This window comes from Stegastes partitus, unplaced genomic scaffold, assembly GCF_000690725.1.
Source record: "Stegastes partitus isolate 25-593 unplaced genomic scaffold, Stegastes_partitus-1.0.2 Scaffold137, whole genome shotgun sequence".
In the NCBI taxonomy this organism is placed as follows: domain Eukaryota; kingdom Metazoa; phylum Chordata; class Actinopteri; family Pomacentridae; genus Stegastes; species Stegastes partitus.
The window spans coordinates 608,006-625,378 of NW_007577868.1; the positions used below are offsets into that span (position 1 = coordinate 608,006).

The window sequence follows — 17,373 nt, forward strand, 5'->3', positions numbered from 1 at the left end:
ACTGCATGTGACTGAATAAAGCAATTCATTTTAGGTTGATCCAACAATTCTTTGTTTTCTGTGCAAACTCTGGAAATTGATGGATGGATACAACAAGTTCATGATGCTAACCTCATACTCGTACTCCTCGGTCCTCTCCACCTCTGCTGGGGTATTGGACAGATATTCTGGACATTCATAAAACTCGTGTTCCATGGTGTGGATGGAATGACAGCTACAGAGAAAAAAAGAAAAGAAGCAGTTAGATCATTATTGTATGTCCAAAGATGCAAGTGGCTTCATGTTGGTTGCCTTTTTTTGCTCTACGACACCATTTTTATCCGTATTAAATGACTTCTTGTTCCATCAAATGGGCATGTTATCATCTTTTCCTAGTTTTTTAGGCCACTTTTATAGAAATGGATTTCCAGCTTTGTAAAAAAAAAAAAAAAGTCCAAAACACCAATGTAGACTTCAACCATTCCCCTTATAAAAGCCATGACCTCTGTAAATGGTGACCATGAGAACTGCCTTCCCATAATCACTGACCAAGTCTAGCAGATTTGTAGTTTTATGGGACAAATTGATTTCATTTGCTGCCCGGCAAAGCCCTATAAATAGCCACAGAATGAATGTAGCATCAGAATGCCTGCTCCATCAGCCCATTGGCTTTTAATCGCCCAGCAAAAGCACCCATTAAAGAAAATGGATGTAGCACACCGAAGCAATTATTGCATGCGGGTTTGGCTCTGCATAATGATATCACAGTACTTAGCTTTGTTGGGGGGTTTCCACACTGAGATACGGCTGCTTAATAGCTACTGTGAAATGAAAGAGAAGAGCGGTGGAACCTCAGGGAGGGAAAAAAAAACGATTTCTCAGCCGTGGTTAGGAAGGATTTCCAACCTGTCTGTGTCACCTCAGCGTGCGGCGTGAACACTTGCTTGCTTTTATAGCTGTAATGTTTTCCTACAAGCGCTCGGCCTCACCTGTCAGACAGCAGGAAGGGACAGATGTCAGGGACCGGCGGGGTAGCGGGCCGCAGCTTAGCCAGCGCCATGATGTGCTCGAAGGTGATGTCCGTTTGCGTGCAGACGTCGACCACACACACGTCTTGCGGTGCGCCGCTGTGGTTGTGCACGACGGCGGCCGTGGCTCTGGTGGGCGTTCGCCGGAGCACCTGGACAACAATGGGGTCTCGCCTGATGGCCTCCACCACCGCCTCGTCATGTTCCGCCTTGGAGAAGTCGCGCCCGTTCACCTTAGGGAAAAGAGAGTCTCGTTAGGTGAGTCTTTGGCGACTAATGAACAATCCGCGGGGAAGACGTGAGTGAGAAGCGGAGGAAGAGGCGGCTTTTTTTAAAACCTTCAAATACCCACTGAGATCTGTCACTCATATCGCGGTTGTTTCGGCAGCAGCTTATTTCACATTCACACCTGGAAACCTTACAATACCTTTACAAGTCTCTACAGTTAGGAGCTGAATGACTTCCTATAAAGCAACTTCAAGTTAAGTGCTTTTATAAAGGGCACTTTGGCAGTAATTCTTGACAGAGAGAGCCCATTACATCTCCTCCCTATTTTACCTACACAGTACACTTTTCCTCGCAGGTTCAGACATTTTAACTGCTGACCAGTTCTTCAAAAAATGTGCTAACCTTTAGGCGATGAGAGAATTTACAGAACCTGTATAATGTGCTGGATTCCAGCATTTGCTGAAGGAGTAAAAAAAAAAACTCCCAAAAGCCTGCTTTAATGAGTGCGTTTCATCTCATTGTGTTTTGCCTCGGCATTCATTTTCAAATCAATCTAACTCAGATGCATTATTTACATTTAATTCCTACCATTAAGCCCATTAGACCAAGAATAATAGCACTGATTTTACACAGTTGAGCTGGAAAGTAGGGAGAAGCAGAAGTGTGGACCTTGCTAGCTGCACAAAAACACAGTTTTAGTAAGCAGAGTCTACTTCATTCACAGTATCAGAAAAGGTTGTGGCACAAGGGACTCAGCTCAGAACAGGTGTTCTCCTGTAAGACGCCACACTGAAGGTTGTCAATGTGAGAACACACATGTATGGATTTACTTCATCTATTGTGCTCTTTGTGTTACCCAATTACAGGCTTTGTCTGCTCTGAAACATTCAGTTTATTTTCAGTCTGTCATATCATGAAATGTATTGTGTACATTGATTTGAAATGCCTGAGAGTGTTTGTAAAGGGCTTAAACTGTGAAAGCAAATGCCAAACACCAGCATCGTTATTGGTCAGACAACTCGAAACATGCAATGATGCGTACTGAAATGCTTTTATTTACTCTCTGGGAAGCGTTTAGTAGCAGCAAATTGGACACTATGTAAATCTGTTAAAATAAACTGTGAACATAACTTACAGTTTTGGCCCCTTTAAGGATTAGCATGAATTTTTTTTTTTACAATTCTTCTGTTTAAGTGGACTTTCTTATCTGGAAAAAACAAAAAAACTAGCAGGGAAAATCTGTAAAATAACAGTTAAATGATTTGGCATTTTCAATCCTCTACATATGTAGAAGTCTTTTTTTTTCCGATAATGGAAAATATCTGTAAATAATACTTTTTTGCTGATTTAAATAAAGTGAAGAAAAGAGTGAATAGATATTGTAATAAATATTATAAAAATAATTTAAAAATACAGATTTTTGTACATGAACGCCACATTGACAATCCACTTTAAGACGAGTCTGTAAATGAATACTTTTTTTCTGTGATTTTACTGTATATTATCTGTAATTTAACATAACAAGAGAAAAAATATGAGTTACAGCAAAAGAAATACTGTTAAAAAAAAATTTTTCTTAAAAAAGAATAAAATATTTTTGATTTTTTTTTTTTTGTTGTTGTTGTTTGTACTGGTTGTTGTAGTAGTACCAACAGTGAGCTGACCATCAGAGCACACCCCACAATGGCCTCTACAGCTATGATGGCGTTCCAGCTAGCTACATCAAACATGTGACCTTCCTCATTTCATCAAACAGTTGTCCTCTGCTCATATTAACTTCATTTCAGTATCCAATCTTCCCAAAAAAGCACAGAGAAAGTTCCATAACATTTTGAAGTTGTAATGAGGTCCAGATGGACACATTAATCTCCAATCAGTGGGAATGCTCTGGAAGGCAGGAAGTGATTGTGCAGGTACACCTGCCGGTGTGTTTACCTGCTGTTGTCCCTCCATTCAATCTGCTTGTTGATGAGCTAACTGGGAGCTGATTAATAGCCAGCAGATGTGACAAAGACCAGGGATAATGGCTCAGAACATGCAGGCTTCATGTGTGTGTGTGTGGGTGTTTGTGGGCATCACGCATTTGGACATAATATACACTGAATTTACAACATTAGGGATAATTAAGCCACAAATGAGGAGATAAAGAGGAGCAGACAAGTTGGAGAAGGGGTTTTAAAAGCTTTAAGCCAATTGAGATGTGGATTGTGCGAAAAGGTTGTGAATGAAGAAGTTCATTCACGCGTTTCCTTTCCTTATGTCCACTTACGCTTTAAGTGCATATTTCATTACTATGTTAGTCATGCTATTGTCTATTTTTAATCACACAAAGTCTGCACTGAAGCTGTAGTGACACATAAAGCATCCTTTCTGTTTATTGTTCCGTTATCTTACTGTTATTTATATATTAGTGTTTGCTCATGCAAAGACTGCAGTTTAATTTATTTCTAATGGCTACCCTCCTTTCACTATGTGTGTGTGTGTGTGTGGCTTGAATAAGCATGTATGGGAGCTTCACATGCAGTAGATGAGACATACAGATGTGTGGCTTCCATCAATATCAAGCAGTAATTCCATTTTGATTACAAGATCCTTCTCTCATTACTCAACTGTGACCAAGACGACGAAGAGACAATAACACATCATTACATCATCTGATAGGACCCACCAAAGCTACTGCGAGAACACTAAAAATAGTGGGAGTTCACAGCAGCCCATAGGGACGGCAGTAATGAACCAACAATCTAGCGCAGCCTTCATATACCTCTCAAGTTAAAGGTTATCATTGCCAATAAAAATGGCTCCCAGTAGCCCTAAAGCAGCGCTTCTGGTCTGTCCAAACACTCCTTCCTTAAAGGTCAGGGTTCAAAGTGGTGTGTTTGATACACTTTGAGGAATGAATATAGTGAAGCTTGTGTGTGTGTTTCTACTTTGTGAGTGCAGTGTGTGTGTCCATCATCGATCTTATGGCCTTTAGCGGAAATGTCATTTGCCTTATTTTGGACCATTTTGTATGTTCATTATTTTGCTTTGATATTTACATGTTATGTTTCATTTCTCCATATTTCAGTGGAAATGTTGCATCTTTAAAGCTACAGTGTTGAGAAAAAACAAAGCGCTGGGACCTAAATATGTGATTTAAATGTAGTTTAACCATGTTAAACCACACTGTGGGGCAGTTCCAACCATTGGTCTGCTAACTTAAGCTAGCTAGTTAACCTTGAGCAAAACGAGGTTTGCACTGGCTCAAGTCTTTCCTTAACTATGTTTGCATTTGGGGGTAAATTTGAGCTAAAACCCACCAGATCTCCTGACCCTGCACCCTACCATCAAGATTCAGTATCACAGCATCACCAACTCCTATACTTAGCTCTTGAAATCTACTTGAAGACGCTGCTTGCACTGAACAAACAGAGAATGTCGCCCTCTCTTATTTGAACAGCTGCAGAATCACATAGCAGCACATTAGATACTGTTTCCAAACTGAGAGGTCGACTGTGTGTGAATTCCACATGTGGCAGTAACGTTGCTTTTCCTGCAGAGCAAACAACTGAGCTGCTGCACAGATTAACCGTTCTTACAGTTTTTCTCAGTAAAATTATATATTCAGCATCCAAATATGGTTTCCACTGGAGGATCACTGCATTTTTTTGTGGCGTATTAAGGGGATAATTAAAGAGTTTGCAATGCTGCTGTTTAAATACAATAACATTTGTTCACCCAATCTTGAAAACACTGTTTATTGTACTTAAGTTGGATCAGTGCATAGATATATCAATTTTTATGTATGGCAGGAGTGTCAGTGTTTCATTAAATATGACTAAAAAACAATTTAATTACTGTTTTGCAAAGATAATAGTTTATTTTCTTCAGATTTGTTACAAATGTTGCTTCATTTAAATTACCCAAAAGCTACAGATTGCTCACAATAAAATCAAGCAAATATGAGAATGCTCCTACCTCGTGATATCTGGGTGCTAAGATAGCGTTTATATCAAATGTCTGACTCACATTTTACCAATAGAACAGACACGAATGGGATAAAAAAAAAAATTTGTGTGTTTTTTTTGTTTCAATAAACGACCTTTGAAAAATTTAGCTGCAGCATCTTTTTCCAGAAACAGTGTTTTGGTAATCGTCCACAACTATAGAACAGTAGAAAAACAACTTTCTACTGAAGAAACAGTCCCTGCTTCTGTTGTGTGCAATCTGGTTTGTGAGCCCTGATTTCACCAGATAGGAGCTTGGCTTCCTCACAAATCCCAACTTAACCCTTGGATTTAGCGATAGCATAACATACGTGTGACCATAAACTGACATAATATTACATCACAACATGAAAAAAGATTTTTGACTAGAAGAATGTGGATGAATTTGTCGCTAGGTAAGGCTAACTGCGGCTCTGTATTGTATATCAGTTCATTTAAGTGTTGTTTAGCACCATCTGATAATAGCAAAAAGGCAGCTGCACTGAAACAGGAAGTAATGTTCTAGAAGCTTCCATTTGACCTTCTGGGTTCAGAGTGAACATGGAAAATCTGTACTCATCCAGTTAATCCTTGCATGAAAGTCCACATAAACGGCTTCATCCATAAGTTACGCACTGTTGAATATTACGTTAACATGTTTATGTTACTATTTCTGTACTTTGAATATATATACTTTGTGTTTTGGAGACCAGCTAGCTGTTAGCGCCGGGTAAACGTGCTAGTCCTGTGGTTAAGGTTATGTGTGTGTTTGCAAACTATTTACATATTTACATTTCTCTGCATGTATGTATAGACATTTGTGCATCTGAGACACTTGTATAAGTTAATTATCACCTGATTTGACGGTGTAGCAGAAGTACTTTTTGTTACTTATATTTGTATTGTTTTGTTCTTTTTCAGTTTCACAAAATGAAAAGTATGAATATTTCCATTTATTAAATCCTGCCAAATACATCACCTGCCTGATCCTTGGAGGATGCAACATTGGAGAATATGAGTACTATGCATAGACTGTATAAAAGATGAACGTAGCAACCGGCCCTGAAAAATGAAGCCAACCCAGGCCCTGGCTCCCATAGAAATGAATTGGAACAGAAGTGATCACAGATCACGAAATACTGCATTCCTACAGCTCAGGATTTTTAAAAAATGAGTTTTCATGATCAAGTCCAGAGATGAGGTGGCCAATCTGAAAATAAATCAATACTGAATTTTTTAAAAATCGTCAAAATTTTGCGGGGCAAGGGGCGTGGCTGGCTTGATTGACAGTTGGCAGTGACCATACAGACGAAGCGAGCAGAAGGCGGTAAATGTGGACGGGCAGAGAGGGCCCGCCTCTCAATCCGTCTGACCAATCGCTGCTCCTATGGCTCCGTCCCCCTCCGACGATTTTTGCATCACTGGCTCCAAAAATCCAAGATGTCAACCAGGAAGTAGCAAAACCCTGGCTTCATTTTCTCAGTGCAGAAACCAACGGGTGATGTCACGGTAGCTACATCCATCTTTTATACAGTCTATGGTACTATGTTAGGTTTGCTGTATAGCTGAAAACACGTTGCCTGCCAACAACTTTCAGTGAGGACAACATAAGCTCTCTCTTTTCTGCTTTAGAGTCTCGGAGCCACATTGGGCTATTCATATAGCGCTTAGTTTAAGCTCTGCTTTGTAGTTAATGAAAAGAAATTACACATTTTGAGTAATTTTTCACACAGTACAATAAATGGTTGCGCAGTGAAAGCCAATCAGTGCCTCACCTGAAGCTTTTAACGTGCTCAGCTGGAGGTTCGTGTCAACCTTCGTATGCGTCTGAAGGTTTTATCTGCTCGCCCCTAAGATGGCTAAATGTTGTCTCCGCTTTTGAATACAAACAGGACCGATAAGAAAAGCCCAGAGATAAGACGAAGCGTTTGTTTGTTTGTGTGTGTGTTTTTGTGTGACTGTGTGTGTGTGGCTGCTGCTACCCCGTGAATAGGTGTGTTTGTCGCGCAGAGATAAGAGCTGGATGGAAACCACTCAACCTCACAGCTAAATCTGACAGATATGGTGTCATTGTGAACAAATGGAAGCAAACACACAACAGAGCACACACACACACATGTGTGGTTCAAGCATTACATCAGCTCCAGACAGGCTTAAATCAGCACGACAATGCGGTTGTTTGCATTAACCATGTTTGACTGAATAATGGCAGCATCTTACACTGAACAGGCTCACAATGGAAACAATACGCCGCCCAGGAGGGACCCCGTATCCATTCAACGCTGACCTCATGTGCCCCTGAGACGCAGCGTTCAACACCATCACATTTTCTTTTTAACCACAATCCCCCGGATCATGATTTTTTTTTTTTTTTGGTGAACTTTACCTCAATACAATCGCGACTCCTTTTACATTCATAGGAAGTGGCATATTGTGATGAGTGAGGAAGCGCAGGTGGAGTGCCCCAGTAATCTGCCAAATCTCATTTCTCTTCCTCCTTTTGCTGTGTCGAGATGATTCAGGAGGGCCCGCTGTCATAAATGTCTCATTTCAATAATAAAAGTCTTTGACATGCAATATCGCCCGGCGCAGCGGAGACAAAGGAGATCGCGGTTTCGTACATTTGAGTGGCAGGCTGTGCAACTGGTGGGCTATACGCTCGGTCAACTGGATCACGCCGTATGCGGGATGAGAATAGACGCGGTGCTATTGATGCATGTGTGACAAGCAACCAGGGAAAACCAGGCAAACAAAAGAGGGAGGGGGTCGGAGTAAACCTTTCATTGCATTCTTTGTTTACAACTGTTTGTGATGAGCATTTTTCCTTGTTTATTGTCAGATAAAGGCTGATATTACAGAGCATCTTTAAACATATTCACCCCCCTTGGAAGTCTTCCCTCTTTATTGCTTTTCAAGACTAAATCAATATAATTTCACTTTTCTGACAAGAATTTACCCAAAAAGATGTCAAAGTAAAAAAAATAATAATAAAAAAAAAGATTCCTACAATTGAATGTCGATTAATTAAAACTATATCATTTAAAAAGCGTGCAGTGTTCCCTAATTCAACACAGTTGCAGCCAGTTGGTGCTAGAAGTCACACGTTTAGTGAAATAAAGATCGTCTGAGTGCAGTAAATGTGTCTCAAATGATTGTAGTATAAAGACACCTGCATCTGGACGGTCCAGTCACTAGAGTGTCAGTACTCCTGGATATAACTACATTGTGAAGACAAAAGAACGCTCCAAGCAACTTTGCGAAAAGATTATTTAAAAGCATGATCACTCAATGTAATTATGAGTACAGGTGCCATTAAAAAATGGAAGGAAAATGGGATATGTGTAAATTTGCCTCAAAAACTGAGCGATCGTGACACTATAAGAAAGTGACTGGTGAGTAAAGCCACTAAGACATGATGATGATGACATGACTCCTCCTTTAGTGGCTGAGGAGGGAGATACTGTGCATGAAGCAACTGTTGCCTGTTCTTCAGTCAAAGCTTTTAGGGAGAAGCGACAAAGAAAAAGACACTGCATCTGTGAAAGTGTGAGCATCTGCTAAGGCCGCAGTAGCATAGATTTCAGCTTTGTCTTCCAGAAAAGGGTAATGGAGAGAGAGTATGATGACTCAAGGGAAGGTCGCATGATAAGACCTAATTAAGAAGCAACTGAGGCGTCTGCATCATAATTTCTAAAAGTCTCTATTCATGCCTGTTTTCCAGATGAAGTTTTCAAACTAAAACTACAGTCTCTATATTCAGGGTCCTAAACTGGTGGAGTAGCGTGGACACCAAGCGACAACCTCCGGCACTGAAAAAACAAAGCCAAAGTGTGCAGTTCCGCAAATGGTCACTTGAGGCTGACTCCAAGAGTGAGTCAATCTCCGTAGACCCCCATGTTTAAAAACCGAACTTTGGCAGAAATCAACATGTTTACAGTCTGTTAAAAGAGAAAAAAAAGGGTCTCTATAGCTAATGTTCAAGACAACTGTTTAACATCAGCTACTGATTATTTACCATAAACTACCTGTTATGATGGCTGGAGCCTCAACACCAAGGTTCAAAACTGTTCTTCCAGAAACCGATGGGTGATCTTGTTGATTGATTGATTCATTGACTTTAGTCAATGGTGGACGTAAACGCAGCAAAGGTTGTGTGTATTTGATTCTACGTAGTTATACTTATCAACAACATGCAACATTGGAATCTCCAACTCTGATCTTCCACCCTTGACTATAGGACACACTAACTTTTCCCATATTATTAAAAAAAAGAAAAAAAAAAGGTTCAGAATTTCTTTTTAAGATACAAACTTTCTGTATGTCAAGGATTCAAAACAAGTGGATTTTTCAAACTAGGTGTGTTGTTACGGCAGAAACATACTGTTGAAGTTTACTTTCCTTAAAAAGAAAAACCAATTCTAAGCGCTTTGAAGTTAGAAAGTGCAAACTAACTTTTATATTACTTCTCACCTGCTGTACAATTACAACACCTGCCATTTCAAAGGAGATAGAGACTCTCACAGCTTTTACTTAAGACGTGTCTGGGATCGGCTAAAATATATAATTCACTCCAATTATAGGTAATTTTAGGCTAAGTGTGATGATTTTCTGAAGGAGATGACTGCTGTTATGATGTGATATGATTCACTTTAGCCTATATTTAGACAGACGGGATTTCAGGCTTTTTGCGTTGGCCTGTGATCACCTTTGCTGGAGCAGCCGGGGATGAGCTCAAGGGCACCTTGGCATGCTTGGAGACGCCTTCGTGGAGGAAGGTTGAATGCATTGTTGCACTGATTGTGGATTCAAACCAGGAGCAATTCAGCCTCACAACATCTAGGTCACTATTTCAGTGAGAGAAACTTAAGACAAAAACTCTGTGGCTAAAACACATCATTCCTTGTCAGTATATCCATTTGACACCATCTGCCTAGAAACTGGAAGTGGATCCAAGGAGAGGAGAATGGTTTTTAGTCAAAATGTTAAGTCTTGACCTTAAGTAACGGCAAATCATCCTCCCAACTGTGTTATTTTCTCCAGATTTTGGAAGATTTGCATCTGGATCATAAAAAAAAAAAAAAAAGAAAAAAGAAAAAAAGAGCCTGACTCAACTTTATTTACTTTGTTTATTTTTAAGTGCATGAGGGACTTTTCACCTCTGTTTTGCATTTTTTTTGCCCGACTCGCTCGTCTTTCCCAATCAGCAACTGCTCGCTATGCATTGTAACGCTCTGCTGTTTTACATTTCTGTATCACGCCAATTAATCAAAGTGACAAGGTATTTAATGAGAGGCAATTACAGTGTTAACCAAAATGCAAATCAGACGGGGAGCGAGCGCGGAAGGAGGGGGAAGCGCTTGTGTTGGTGGTTTGGGGTGAGTGCACGTGTGCGCGATAAGCTATGGCAACGGGTTCAAGGAGATTTCACTCAGTGCTCTTATTAGAAACCCTCACTGCTCGAATTGAGTTCAGCTCTTCCCGCCTGTGCTCATCTGCACCCATGATTGCATCTATGTCCATGCCTGCGAGTGTGTGCACAAGTTGTTATGAGTGTCCTTCAGATTTTTTTTTTTCTTTTTTACAGACATTGGCTCCGGCACAACAGGCGAAAACAACCAATTAGTTCTGCATGAGGAAGACGGGATGACAACATGAAACATGGATTAAATAGCTGCTGTCGGGACGGATGTTAAGTAGCTCGCTCAGGTCAATCCCTTCCACATCACACAGTATCTGTGTGCAGTAGATTAGACTGTGTTTCCTCTTGGTATCGCTCTTCACAGCGCTGGCGGGTTTTAGCTGTTAGATCTCACCTTCAGAGGGAGCATGAAAGATAAAAATGGACAAAACTTTGAGTAGCAGGCTTTAAATGGTCTCACAGCAACAACAGAAGCCAGTGTTTCCCACATGTCTAAGCTCAATGATACTCGCTAGAAGTAACAGGCTGGTGTTCTGTCCTTCAACTGGTTATCCTGCATTTAAGCCCATCGTCATAAAGCACGTGCGCTGCCAAAGTGTCCTTCAACAAGATCGACTTTGCTGCCCCACAGCTGATCATGCACTGTTGACTCACTGTGTGGGACTAAAACAAAACATTGTTTCTTCCAAAACCTTTTTAGATAATCTGCAAGCATTTGAATGTTTAAAACACAACATGTCCCACAACTAACCTTGTTCTACCCAAGTGTCCTCATAAAATCAAGGGTAGGAAAAGGGCTGCTGTGTTATTTGTTTTAGCCAAATTATAGAATGAACTGTTTGGTGTTGTTGGAGAAATATGTCCTATAAACCACTGTCAGTACACTTTTAGGGTAAATAGTTTGCTCATATATAGTGCCTTTCTATCGTAGTGGTACTCAAAGTGCTTTACAGTGTTTTCCATTCACACAACAATGGTGACAGAGCGACCATGCAAGGTGCCTGCCTGCCATCAGGAACAACTTGGGGTTCAGTTTTTGCTTGAGGACACTTCGGCTTGTGGAGGGGCAAGAATTGATTATTATTGGTGTTGACAAAGACAACAGAACCATGAATATGAATACTGTCACTAAATGGCACTGGAGTAGTGACCAAGTCGTAGCCTCTGGAGCTGAAAAGTTAAGGCAGTGTGAAAAATTTAGAAAACTTGCAGTTCCTTGAATGGCCACTTGAGGCAAGCTCCCAAAGCAAGTAAAACCCCATAGACCCCCCTTGTTAAAATGCTCAACTTTACAACAGGAATAAACATGTTTAAAACCTGGCACAAAAAAAGTTTTGGTCTCAATAACTAATTTTCCTTTTTCTGACAATTATACAGGAGTTACATTTTTATATAACTCACCTGTTTTGGTTACATTAAGGCTTAAAGTTATGCATAATTAAAGGTGTGTCTGCTTTGCCTGACTGGTTGGTGCCATCATAGGACAGTTCATGGCCCAGACACATTTATACGGCTTGCCTCAGCTCCTCCACTGTGCCACCTCTTGAACCGGGAGTTTGGACGAGTCAGGCACTGCATTGACCAACAGCTAAATGAAGATGGGAGTGCAGCAAGAGATTAGAAAAACACTTCCATATGACATTTTGGCACATCATTTTGTGTTGCTTCCCGATCAAGGCGAGCGTGCCAACTGCTTAGTGCGCTGTATGTATGTCACGATGCCTGTATTGTATCCTATCTTGGTGTTTTTCTTGTTAAGCGGTTGCAGACACAATGCCGGCTCAGTGTTGATCTTTCACGGCAGCACGTCTCCATTTTCTTTATTATGACTCATGAACATCTGATCTGTTCTTATTAGTACTCTTATTTCTCACATTCTCCTCTGTGGGCTGCTTCTCTTTGTCTTGTTGTCGAGGTGTTTTCCCCCCTTTATGTCTGCCGTTGTCACTGTAAGTCAGCCCGTTTCAGTTTGATAAAAAAAAAAAAAAAGATATTCCATGTTGCCAAAGCAGTCTATAAACAGAAACTGCATATCTCTGTGTTTCCGCCTGTTATTTGGGTCTCAGGGGGGTTTTCTCCTCTCTCTCTTTCTCTCTCTGGCTCTTCACATGTCTATCTTTTCCTACTCCGGCGTAACAACCCCGGCAGTAGAGACACGCACACCGACATCAGAGACTGTTGACATGTGACTGTCATTCCAAGCAGCCATTTCTGATGTAAGTGGGGAGAAATCAAAGGTTATCATCTGTCAGCGAATGCATTAAGAACCATCTCATTTCCTGCTCTTTGTACCACTTTTATATGCAAGGCGGGCTTCCTTTCAATTAGGTTTCATGAATACAGATCCTTCCCACCGGTGCAGCCTTGGAATGAAACATGATTTGTCTTGTATTTGGCTTTTTGGAATTACAATGTGGGTTTTTTCTTTTATTCATACAACAGCGTATGTGCTGGTGGTACTTTCAAGGGGGAAAAAAAAACCCAACTTCCTCCCATATCATCGCTGAGATAATCCAAACCGTGTGTGAACTCCAATTAAAAAACCTCTAATTTGCAGCTCGAGCCTGAAAAAAAAACCTGACGGCAAGAGTCAAGAGGTTTGCTTCAGTCTGCCTAGTTTAATCCACAATCAACATATAGTGTAGTCTAGTCAGTTTTCTTCATTTTCTTCTCATGAAGTGACTAATGCCTTCTGCCTGGTGGGCTCATACATCATGGCGGGGCCAATGTGTCTGTGTTTAACTAATAGGCTCTGTGTCTTCAAGCAGCCACGGATGGCATGGGTTATGACAAACTGCATCAACAAGACATTCATTACCCTCAACATCCTAGCAACCAAATCACAATTACCGCGATCCAAGAGTGAGCATCCAACCCCGCTGCCACGCTCTTATTCCTCGCGCACCATGTCGCCAATGCATAAATTAGTCTCCTTTTGTCACATTGGGGGGTTGGCGGGTTGAGAATTAGCTCAGTTTGTTTTTGCTCGTGATGAGATGGGGAACACCGGATGGCTGTAAAACTTCTTTTTTTTAAACCGACAAATCAATACGCGGCACTTTCATTTTCATGTATCTGTACGCGTGACTGTGCGTCTGGGTGCTTTTTTTTTTTACGCCTGTACGCTTGTGTGCATCCGTGCAGATAGTTGTCTTGACTGACTAATGTACTTGGCCTGTGCTAAAGCAGGACTCTATTGTTGCGCTGTGTCCTCCCCACAGTCATTAGATCGCCATTAATCTCTCATCTGCCATTAAAACAACAGCCAGTGAGCCGGGCTTAACAATGGAGTGGCCCCTTCCTGCAGCCCCTCGACACATACTAGCAATGAGTTTGAATTAGGCTCTCGGGGGTCACCGATTACACCCACATAATTCATCCAGACGGCTGAGTTCACAACGAGGTTATGTGTTACTTTTCTATATGAGAAACAGCATGCATTCTCCATCCGAGCACGTCAATTATTCTTGCGCCGTGTATGAAGCTTGGCCTATATTTGTCCTACAGTCGATAAATCTTGATTAGTTGGTCTGATTAACAAATACTGACCTTGATGTAGTTTATTCCTCCGCTGCTGTCCAGAAACTATTAATAACACATCAGTGAGCCGCGCTGGGTCACGTGCCCCTTCATTATCATGAATGTGGGCACTGTAGTTTATTGTAAGCCCACACACAGAGCTCTGCTGCTGTTAATATTCACTAGATTGTCAAATGTGTATTAATCTGCAGCTGAAAATGAATCTAACATTTACTCCTGTTTAAGTAGTATTTGTTAAAACCAACAGATGCCAGCTGTTGCAGCAAAGATTTCCTGACACAGTAGATAAAATACTGAGAAATGGCAAAAACAGATTGTTGGTTTTGGTCTTTTCATGGCAATAAATGTGGAATCAGCCTTGAAAAATGTATGCTTGGACCAAAAAACTAGGCAAAAGGGCCACTGGATATCACATCTTTTACATTTTAACATTTGTTGCATTAATCAGAACCCAAAACAAATGGATTCTTCTCATTTGATCTTGAGCTACAACTTGGTTTGTGGGTCAGAATTCTTGATTTTCAGTGGTAGAACTAATAGTAATGGCTGTTTTTAATTTCTACTTTGACATAGCCTGAGGCATTCAGATATTGGAACATTTATTTTCCCCCCAACTCATCTTAAAAGTGGGTGCTTTTTGGGAGCAGAAACAAAAAGAAGCAGCTCATTAATTTATTTTCTTTTTTTGTTTGATTTCGCCCAGCGTTTAATGCCGATGTTCAGATCCGGCGATGTCGCTTTCAAGATTCTGCTGCCATCGTTGTCATTGTTCTGGCTGCTGTGGCTTAACTGGACACACAAGCAGGGGTTCAAACAGTGCCATAAAAGTGACATCACATACTAAAACCAAGGCAGAGAGACAAAATCAAAGGTTGACTGAAGCTGAATAAATGCTGACTGAATACATCAGAAGGAAATTAACATACTCTCTTGTTGCTTGGAGCACTGAAGCAAGCAGCAATAGAAAAATACACCCAAGCTCATAATTTGTTTTTATAACTCCGGAACTATAATATAGCATTTCCACAGAGTTAAAATATAGGATCCAGAATAATCTTGGGTTCACCATCAACAAGTTCATTAATATTCATGTTAAAATTGAAAATGTAACGTTCAGAAGTGGAACATCACGACTGAACGCAGTCTGTCTGTGGGATCTTCACACGAGCACATATTTGGTTGAAGGCAAAACAGCCAGTTCTGGTTGCAGGGGGCATAATTAGCAAACATGTTAAAGCCTGGAAAGTGAAAACATTTTACGGGGGAGAAGGAAAATAAAAGATTTATGTGCTGCTTTTTGCATAAATTAAGTCCCTTTTTTTATTTCCTCCTTTAAAAGAAGCCTAGAGTGTGAACTTAACATTTTCCCTCCTCCCACCAAACTTTTTTTTGATTTTAAAGTGATGCATGTTTATGCTCAGTGGAAGCACCTAGCACATTAGCATTATTCATAACGTGAGGCTTCCTCAGTCCGCCCTTTGGTGGGGAAGAAAAACGACTTCACGCTCCGCTGGCTGTGAGCGGGTAGAGAAGAGCTCTCCCCGCGATGAAAAATACCTCCATCCAAAAAAAAGCACGGCTGCTTAGTTAAGTGAGAGGCACACTGTGGTGCAATTTAACCCTCATCCGACCCGCCTCAATCAAGACTTCAACTGTATTCACTGCTTTGGGCAGCTGAGCACAAGTCTAAAATGTGAGTGAATGGCTAATCACCTCCACCATATTATAAGTCAGGTGATGATTAGCGGCTGTGCTACGCTAAATTTCCGATCGTATCGCAGCTTGACTCGGATCATTGTTTCTCAAAAATGGATCACTCGCCTAATTTCCGCGTAACAAGGCTGTGAAGCGTGTTGGAATGATGATGACTGACTAAAAATAAATGCACTCAGGAAGATGAGACTGATTTTGTGGCCATGTTTTAAGAAAAATCTGGTTCTCTGTGTTGTAAAAAAGAAAAACTACAGCACTGGTCAAGCCCGGAAGTATGACTTTTGTGTGTCAGATACAGAAGCAGTGTGACATTGTTGAAGCACTGCAAAGTCTCTTGGGGTGGATGGCTGGGTCAACAGTCCTCTTTCCTATGGAGAGTAAACAGTGTTTTTTCAACCACGACCTAAATCTTTTTCTAATCTCGTAGTTCGTTTATTCTGTTGTATACCTTCGATCTTCTCTGGAATGAGGTCAAGAACTAACCATCTAGTGAACCTGGTCTTATCTCAACTCACTACATACGGCATTGCATTTGAACACTTTGGGTACCCTTTGGTGTCATTTTTTGGGTGGTGTAACAGATCTACAAAAATCTGGTAATGTTAGAAATAGACCCCATTAAATCCAAATATTAACTTCTGGTGTTGTCACTTTTGCTCATTTTCATGAAATGACAAGTTTGAAGCATGTACCATGTGGTTCATGTTATGACATGGTCTCCTTTCCTTAGCTTAACCATGTTTAACCAGTTTTGGGGACTAAATTTACCCCAAAAGTGAGAATAAAACCAAAGTCACAAAATAAAATGATACTAACTGACAAAATACTGGTCTGACATGGGTCATGATCCAAAGTCTCCTGGCTCAAACTCCTACATGGCTACAAGCTGTGAATACTGATGCTAAAAGCACTCCTTGTGCAAGACAAAATTGTAGTATTTGAAGCCCTGGAGAAGAGAACAGGCAGATCTAGCTCAATACATGCATAGATCATTGGAAAGTTTGAATATTTACACATCTGAAAGTTGAAAGTCCTGGAGATAACAAGAAAGTAGACCTTGACTGCATTTTTTTTAAAAATCAAACCACAACCTTTCCCAAACCATAACAAAAATTGTTTTGGTGTTTTAGTCTGGCCAAACTTTAACCATAGCTTTGTTGGATGTGAAAACATTCACATGAGTCATTTCTGTTATGGGTATTTGTTGTGTTTTTGAAAAGACACTTACAAGTAATCTTTCTGCAAACACTCACATTGGTTTTTTTGTTGTTGCAATGATAAAGATGTGTTTTTTGTTACCTTTGGAGGCCTTAAAGGACCAGTGTGTAGGATTTAGCGGCATCTAGGTGGGACTAAGGCTCGCAACCAAGTGAATACTCATCCTACACCACTCCCTTTCCAAGCATGTAGGAGAACGTTGGGTGGATAAAATCGCTGAAGGCCATGTTTTGACGCCGTGTTTGTTTTGTCTGTAGAAACATGGCAATGCAACATGGTG

At 40.7% G+C, this 17,373-nt stretch overlaps 1 protein-coding gene across 1 annotated transcript in view; it reads right to left on the reverse strand.

Moving 5' to 3' along the window:
• Positions 1-17,373, reverse strand: part of pdzrn4 (PDZ domain containing ring finger 4) — a 44,429-nt gene that overhangs the window by 15,958 nt on the left and 11,098 nt on the right. The window contains exons 2-3 of the mRNA XM_008278909.1: positions 969-1,240; positions 112-214 (exon numbers count right to left, since the gene is read on the reverse strand). Of these exons, the coding sequence (XP_008277131.1) occupies positions 112-214; positions 969-1,240 (375 nt within the window). The remainder of the gene's footprint in view (positions 1-111; positions 215-968; positions 1,241-17,373) is intronic.